This window comes from Gadus chalcogrammus, chromosome 7 (genome assembly GCF_026213295.1).
Source record: "Gadus chalcogrammus isolate NIFS_2021 chromosome 7, NIFS_Gcha_1.0, whole genome shotgun sequence".
In the NCBI taxonomy this organism is placed as follows: Eukaryota; Metazoa; Chordata; class Actinopteri; order Gadiformes; family Gadidae; genus Gadus; species Gadus chalcogrammus.
This window is the reverse complement of record NC_079418.1, coordinates 29,051,025-29,059,653: the sequence shown is the minus strand read 5'-3', so window position 1 is coordinate 29,059,653 and position 8,629 is coordinate 29,051,025. Positions and strand designations below refer to the sequence as shown.

Here is an 8,629-nt window from a genome sequence, read left to right as displayed (position 1 = left end):
AACGTGTTTTTTTCCCCTCAAATTCTGTAAAAGTCATACAGCAGCCTATACCGTAAGACGAAAACTCTTGAAATGTTCAGGTATGGTTACCAATAAGCCCCTCCACCCATAAACCCAAAATTGTGGTACTGCACCCAAAGGTGGCGCTATTGTAAAAAATCATGAATTTGGCTTATTTCTCCTCACCAGATTGACCTGGACTCAAAATTCTCAAGAATCTCATAAATCTTTCAGAATATTAATCTCTAGAATAAGACGCATTTATAAAATCCGTTTTCTTATGCCTTAAAAATGCATACTTTTCCCACGATTTCATATTAAAGCTAAACATGATAAAAAGATTCACAGGCTACAAAAATAATCAAAAATTCACCAAAGTCACATAAGATCTTTAGACCAAGCCTCAAAAAGATCATCGAACAGAATTTGTTTGACTTTGCTTCATTTGAGAAATATTGGCCAATAAAGTTGGAACAGTTAGCCCATTTTTCTTATATTCACTTGAGAAATGTGTGCTTGGAGTTTTCTGGATGTTGTGTGCTTATCAATAGACATTTTGACCATGTGAATGAGGCTGCAGTTCAGGTTTATAACTGGAACATCTTTACTTAAATGACAATTATATGTTATATTTATATATCTTCCATTAGTGTGTTCTTGACTTCATTTTGCTCAGACCCCGTTAATCACCGCTTGCGGTTATATTTTATATTTGTATTTTCTTATTTTATTTTGCGCTACTGTTATCGGTTATTTGCACTATCCTCCTTGCTGCTGTAATCCTGCCAATTCCCCCACTGTGGGACTAATGAAGGATTATCTTAATTTATCTTAAGAGCACCTGCATCCATGGGGAAATTACCTGTTTTAGCGAGATGCACGATGACGTACCGTACCATGGTGGGAACAATAAATAATTTAGACAGAGAGCCCCAGAGCGGCCAACAGGTAAAGACGAAGCCAGCTTTGACCTGCATTGAACCACAGCCTAAGATACAACACTACAGTTAATGTAACCTTTATGAAATGAAACGGTCAAGCATAGAAAAGTAAAAGAAATCAAAGCTACAGGCAAATTAAATATTTTTTAATCTTAGGATCCTTTTTTCTTTACCTTTTTGACTGAATTGTTTAGGCCGAGTCAGACTCGAGACTGGAGCTCCTTCTCGGGCCTTCAGAGAGAACGGTAAACTAATGTCTAGGGAACGTATCCTTCATCAGATCATGTTTTAAAGCAGTTCCTCGAATGGAGTTATGGAAGGTGAGAAGATCAAATATCACAATTGTACTTTTTGGAAAGAGATGGTCGGTAGCCTTTTAGCATATATGTATTAATGCCGTTTAAAAGTAGTCTATGGTGACTATGCATAACTGAGCCTATTACTTTAACTAAGTCAGAAAGGTCCCAGGTCAGTTAAGCTCTCTGGGGAGATGACTCGGAACCAACACGCTCTCATCACAAATGTTTTGCTGCCCCTTAGTGGCCGCTGTATGTAACTGTAGGATGTACGTGATCACATTTGCAAACTCATCATTTGACCCCATTTTATTTAAATAATCTCTCAATCCTGTTCACACACCAAAATAAACTTTATTGATTTCAAAATCAAACTGACAATCAGGCCTTCCAATTACCTGTGAAGCACCCCTAACAATCACCCTGATCGATTTAGAAACTAATACTAATACTTGGTTATGTCCCACATTCACGCAATACGTAATCCTGTTAAATTTATTTAGTAATAATCCATAATTTTACAAATTAAAACCATAACATGATGTTACGTAATTAGGAAACCACAACATTAATCTCTGACCATCTGACAAGGAAACATGCATGTCTTAACATTATTATTTGCATTATTCAAATCCTTGTTCTTTTTTCCATTGCTTACGGATCAACAAGGACAATACAGAATATGGTTTACAACACAGAAATAAAGAGCAGTACAGGTACACTCACATGGTTCCTAACTCCAGAACCCGCTGTTACAGCTCTTTCCCTGGGGAAACCTTCAAAGGAACTGAATCAGTGGAATTGATGAATGGTAAAACCTTCGATTTCTCCAATGATATGGTCTTCTTCCATGAGTGGATTGTCTGGTTGGTTTTAGGATCACTGAAGGATACTTCAGTGGTCGGACCCCACTTCATTCTGATCCTCTGTAACTTCCGCTTCGCTGGGAGATCAACCCATTCTCCAGATTGATGTGATGATTCTGATCTGTATCTACCTTTATGTAATCCTATCTTACAATAATGAACAACACTGCTGCGGCGAAGAAAAAATGTTACACCCAGCTCCCACTGAGCGCTGTCTCCCACCTCTACCTCACAGGTCCCTGAATCAAGTGACTCAGATCCAAGCATGCCATGCTTCAGCCTCTCTGGGTTCTCAGGGAGCTGCTGTCTCACTCCACGTCTCACGCTGGTCAGGTCCTCAGACAGGTGGAGATCGGGGCCAGCGGTGTTGGGGTCCAGGATCACAGGAGAGTAGGAGACGTTCTCCTCCAGCTTCTTCCAGACTGCGTAGGCCAGGTTGCCCAGGTGTTTGGCCACGTCCAGCAGCGCTCCATAGGGGAGACCTGGCGAGGGTTGGGGCTGGGCTACTTTCTCTCTTGTAGCTTTGAACTTCTTCAGGAAGGGAATGTCTCCAGCCCCCAGCTGCTGCTCCGTCTCGGTGACTGTGTGCGAAATGGTTTCTATCTGCTTCGACAACTCGTCAATCTCCTTCTTCATCTTCTCACCCTTCAACTGCTCTTCGTCTCTCAGCGCAGTGATCCTGGACTTCTCTTCATCTTTGAGAAACTGGTGAAGCTTCTCAAACTCCTTTTGAATCTGTCTCTCGGTGTGCGCGGTCTGGAGATCAATGTGCGCTGCTATGTCCTCACACTTTCTCTTGATCTCAACAAAGTCGTTTAACTTCTCCTTCTGGGGTTTTAGTAATTTCTTCATTTCTTTTCTGCGGCTCAGGGCAGCTTCATCCACAGGAAGGAATCTGTGGTTGGCGTGTTTTTCAGAATCTCGACAGATGAGACACGCCGTCTCCCAGTCATCGAGACAGAAAAGCTTGAGTTTCTCATCGTGCAGAGGGCAGAGATCCGCGTTCTCCTGCTTGAAGGCCTTCGACAGGTTCTCCAGGGCAATGTTCCTGGATGGATCGGTCCTTGAAGATCTCCTCTTGCAAAGTGGACAGTTCTGTTCCTGGTTTTGCGTCCATCATGTCTGCAGACAGCCTTTGCAGAAACTGTGACTACACGATAGGATAACAGGGTCTTTAAAGATGTCACAGCAAACCGAACAGGACAGATCGTCAACTAGGGAGGATGTGTACGCCATTGTAGTCACAGAGTGAATCCAAAACGACTGATCAGACAGCTATGTGAGGCCTCGTGTTCTCTCGTTACCTCTCTTTTGTTTCACTTTCAAATCCCCGGTTTGAGTAGTGACGGAGAATCACTGTGACAGTTTCCCTCACTATCAGAAAAGAGCAGCTCTGATCGACAGTCTGAAAATGGCCACTATGTCCTCAGTTCTAAAATGTATTCGTTTATAATAATTTGAGAAAAAATTATTATACTTCTTTATTAACATCATCGTAAATGGACTATATAACAATCTGAACCTCGTCATGTTTGGTAAGTTGCCATATAAAGTCTCAAAGAAAGGGGTAACTGCGTATTGGCGAAAAGCAACGCCCCCTTTTGGTTCAAGGTTCAAGGCTGCTTAAACACTATTCCAAATTATACCAAACAGACAGCAGATCTTGCATTGGGCCTTATATAATTTTTATTTTTCATTTCATAAAAAAAAAAAGATCACAACAAAACGCAGATAATTTCTGAATAAAGTGGTAAGTAGACGGTAGCCTGTGTGTACCCATTTAAAATTAGACCAGTGCCTTGGAGCTGGACCACAGAATGATTTTCTTTTAACTTTGAGACGACTATACAGAACTGAGCATATTAATCCAACTCATCCAACGCTGCTGTGTGAACTTGTGATTGAGCAGACGCATTAACACTGTGTGGCCTGCTGCAGTGCAGACAGGGGGAGTCCATATCGGAGGAGCGGGTGAGAAGAGACCAGAGACTCTACAAGCAACAAATCAGAAAAGGGACAACAAAAAAATAAAGTTTTCCTTGTACCCTTTACGATTAAATGCTTTTAAATACGGGGCGCTTTGAAGTTCTTGCGACTCTCAGATGCATCTTTTACACCCTGGTCTTCTGCTCTAAAATTTTCTACTTTTCCCACAATTTCATAGAAAAGCCAAACGTCCACAACCTATTTTGCCTATATGACCATTTTGTAATTGTATAACTACCTTACGGCTATCATTAGGTGGATACCATTATCAGTGCCAAATTTTAGATCTGTACTATTTTAAGAAAGCCCTTAATTCTCTTGTGAAATTTGTGCTTGGAGTTTTCTTGATGTTGTGTGGTTATCAATCGACATCTTCACCATGTGAATGAGGAATGACGCAGTACAGGGACGTCAGTGGCTCAAAGGGATAATGCCGTGTACTGGTGATCCTTAGGTTGAGAGTTTGAATCCTGTATAGAGCATTATGAACAAGCTGAACATGACCTTCTGTCATTCCCACTCATTTAAGATACACAACATTAAACAGCACCTGAAATTCATCAGGCAATCAACATTCCGGCTCATTAGTTTCACAGAATCTGACTGCCAAGACGCATTAAGGGGAACTTCTTCGTTAACCATTTTTCCTTCATAATGAACTCTGTCATATTTATGTTTCTTCCGTTAGTGTTCTTGACAACAAATTTTATTTCCCCAGAATCTCAAAGATTTTTCAGGAATTTCCTTTTAAGAAAGCCCTTAATTCACTTGAGAAATGTGTGCTTGGAGTTTTCTGGATGTTGTGTGCTTATCAATATACATTTTGACCATGTGAATGAGGCTACATTTCATGTTTGGCAGTGGCTTAATGGGATAATGCCTTGTACTGGTGATCTTTAGTTTGAGAGTTCGAATCCCGATCAGACAATTATAAACATGATGAACATGACATTCGGTCATTGCTCTGCAGCCCAGTCACCTGAAAGCCGATGCACAGTATGGCATTAAGGGGAACATCAACATCTTTCCTTCACAATTATGTCATATTTATATATCTTCCATTAGTGTGTTCTTGACTTCATTTGCTCAGACCCCGTTAATCACCGCATGCGGTTATATTTTGTATTTGTATTTTCTTATTGTATTTTGCGCTGCTGTTATCGGTTATTTGCAATATCCTCTTTGAGAGCCCCAGAGCGGCCAACAGGTAAAGACAAAGCCAGCATTGACCTGCATTGAAACACAGCCTATGATACAACACTACAGTTAATATAACCTTTGTGAAATGAAACGGTCAAGCATAGAAAAGTAAAAGAAATCAAAGCTACAGGCAAATTAAATATTTTTTAATCTTCTAATCCTTTTTTCTTTACCTTTTTGACTGAATTGTTCAGGCCGAGTCAGACTCGAAACTGGAGCTCCTTCTCGGGCCTTCAGAGAGAACGGTAGGCTAATGTCTAGGGAACGTATCCTTCATCAGATCATGTTTTAAAGCAGTTCCTCGAATGGAGTTATGGAAGGTGAGAAGATCAAATATCACAATTGTACTTTTTGGAAAGAGATGGTCGGTAGCCTTTTAGCATACATGTATTAATGCCGTTTAAAAGTAGTCTATGGTGACTATGCATAACTGAGCCTATTACTTTAACTAAGTCAGAAAGGTCCCAGGTCAGTTAAGCTCTCTGGGGAGATGACTCCGAACCAACACGCTCTCATCCCAAATGTTTTGCTGCCCCTTAGTGGCCGCTGTATGTAACTGTAGGCTGTACGTGATCACATTTGCAAACTCACCATTTGAACCCATTTTTTTTAAATAATCTCTCAATCCTGTTCACACACCAAAATAAACTTTATTGATTTCAAAATCAAACTGACAATCAGGCCTTCCAATTACCTGTGAAGCACCCCTAACAATCACCCTGATCGATTTAAAAACTAATACTAATACTTGGTTACGTCAAACATTCACGCAATACGTAATCCTGTTAAATTTATTTAGTAATAATCCATAATTTTACAAATTAAAACTATAACATGACTTTAGGTAATTAGGAAACCACAACATTAATCTCTGACCACCTGACAAGAAAACATGCATGTCTTAACATTATTATTTGCATTATTCAAATCCTTGTTATTTTTTCCATTGCTTACGGATCAACAAGGACAATACAGAATATGGTTTACAACACAGAAATAAAGAGCAGTACAGGTACACTCACATGGTTCCTAACTCCAGAACCCGCTGTTACAGCTCTTTCCCTGGGGAAACCTTCAAAGGAACTGAATCAGTGGAATTGATGAATGGTAAAACCTTCGATTTCTCCAATGATATGGTCTTCTTCCATGAGTGGATTGTCTGGTTGGTTTTAGGATCACTGAAGGATACTTCAGCGGTCGGACCCCACTTCATTCTGATCCTCTGTAACTTCTGCTTCGCTGGGAGATCAACCCATTCTCCAGATTGATGTGATGATTCTGATCTGTATCTACCTTTATGTAATCCTATCTTACAATAATGAACAACACTGCTGCGGCGAAGAAAAAATGTTACACCCAGCTCCCACTGAGCGCTGTCTCCCACCTCTACCTCACAGGTCCCTGAATCAAGTGACTCAGATCCAAGCATGCCATGCTTCAGCCTCTCTGGGTTCTCAGGGAGCTGCTGTCTCACTCCACATCTCACTCTGGTCAGGTCCTCAGACAGGTGGAGATCGGGGCCAGCGGTGTTGGGGTCCAGGATCACAGGAGAGTAGGAGACGTTCTCCTCGAGCTTCTTCCAGACTGCGTAGGCCAGGTTGCCCAGGTGTTTGGCCACGTCCAGCAGCGCTCCCTCGGGTAGAGATGGCCAGGGTCGGGGCTGGGCTACTTTCTCTCTTGTAGCCTTGAACTTCTTCAGGAAGGAAATGTCTCCAGCCCCCAGCTGCTGCTCCGTCTCGGTGACTGTGTGCGAAATGGTTTCTATCTGCTTCGACAGCTCCTCAATCTCCTTCTTCATCTTCTGACCTTTCAACTTCTTTTCGCCTCTCAGCGCAGTGATCCTGGACTTCTCTTCATCTTTGAGAAACTGGTGAAGCTTCTCAAACTCCTTTTGAATCTGTCTCTCGGTGTGCGCGGTCTGGACATCAATGTGCGCTGCTATGTCCTCACACTTTCTCTTGGTCTCAACAAAGTCGTTTAACTTCTCCTTCTGGGGTTTTAGTAATTTCTTCATTTCTTTTCTGCGGCTCATGGCAGCTTCCTCCACAGGAAGGAATCTGTGGTTGGCGTGTTTTTCAGAATCTCGACAGATGAGACACGCCGTCTCCAGTCATCGAGACAGAAGAGCTTGAGTTTCTCACCGTGCAGAGGGCAGAGATCCGCTTTCTCCTGCTGGAAGGCCTCCGACAGGTTCTTCAGAGCGATGTTCCTGGGTGGTTCGGTCTTTGAAGATCTCCTCTTGCAAAGTGGACAGTTCTGTTCCTGGTTTTGCGTCCACCATGTCTGTATACAGCCTTTGCAGAAACTGTGACTACACGTTAGGATAACAGGGTCTTTAAAGATGTCACAGCAAACCGAACAGGACAGATCGTCAACTAGGGAGGATGTGTACGCCATTGTAGTCACAGAGTGAATCCAAAACGACTGATCAGACAGCTATGTGAGGCCTCGTGTTCTCTCGTTACCTCTCTTTTGTTTCACTTTCAAATCCCCGGTTTGAGTAGTGACGGAGCATCACTGTGACAGTTTCCCTCACTATCAGAAGAGAGCGGCTCTGATCAACAGTCTGAAAATGGCCACTATGTCCTCAGTTCTAAAATGTATTCGTTTATAATAATTTGAGAAAAAAATATTATATTTCTTTATTAACATCATGGTAAATGGACTATATAACAATCTGAACCTCGTCATGTTTGGTAAGTTGCCATATAAAGTCTCAAAGAAAGGGGGAACTGCGTATTGGCGAAAAGCAACGCCCCCTTTTGGTTCAAGGTTCAACGCTGCTTAAACACTATTCCAAATTATACCAAACAGACAGCAGATCTTGCATTAGGCCTTATATGATTTTTATTTTTCATTTCATAAAAAAAAAAAGATCACAACAAAAGGCTGCTAATTTCTGAATAAAGTGGCAAGTAGACGGTAGCCTGTGTGTACCCATTTAAAATTAGACCAGTGCCTTGGAGCTGGACCACAGAATGATTTTCTTTTAACTTTGAGACGACTATACAGAACTGAGCATATTAATCCAACTCATCCAACGCTGCTGTGTGAACTTGTGATTGAGCAGACGCATTAACACTGTGTGGCCTGCTGCCGTGCAGACCGGAGGAGCGGTAGAGAAGAGACCAGAGACTCTACAAGCAACATATCAGAAAAGGGACAACAACAAAAATAAAGTTTTTCTTGTACCCTTTACGATTCAATGCTTTTAAATACGGGGCGCTTTAAAGTTCTTGCGACTCTCAGATGCATCTTTTTCACCCTGGTCTTCTGCTCTAAAAAAATACCCATGTTTTCGCCCCACCCCCCCCCGCAACGAAGTGTCCTCTTTTTCACA

General features: G+C 41.8%; 1 protein-coding gene and 1 pseudogene across 1 annotated transcript in view; both read right to left on the bottom strand.

The window, feature by feature from the left end:
* LOC130386120 (E3 ubiquitin-protein ligase TRIM35-like) overlaps positions 1–3,582 on the bottom strand; it is a 4,857-nt gene extending 1,275 nt beyond the window's left edge. Inside the window, exon 1 of the mRNA XM_056594898.1 lies at positions 2,296–3,582. Coding sequence (XP_056450873.1) covers positions 2,296–2,955 — 660 coding nt within the window. The 5' untranslated portion in view covers positions 2,956–3,582. The remainder of the gene's footprint in view (positions 1–2,295) is intronic.
* Positions 3,583–5,353: 1,771 nt separating this feature from the next.
* Positions 5,354–7,872, bottom strand: LOC130386267 (E3 ubiquitin-protein ligase TRIM35-like; annotated as a pseudogene).
* Between the last annotated feature and the right edge of the window lie 757 nt (positions 7,873–8,629).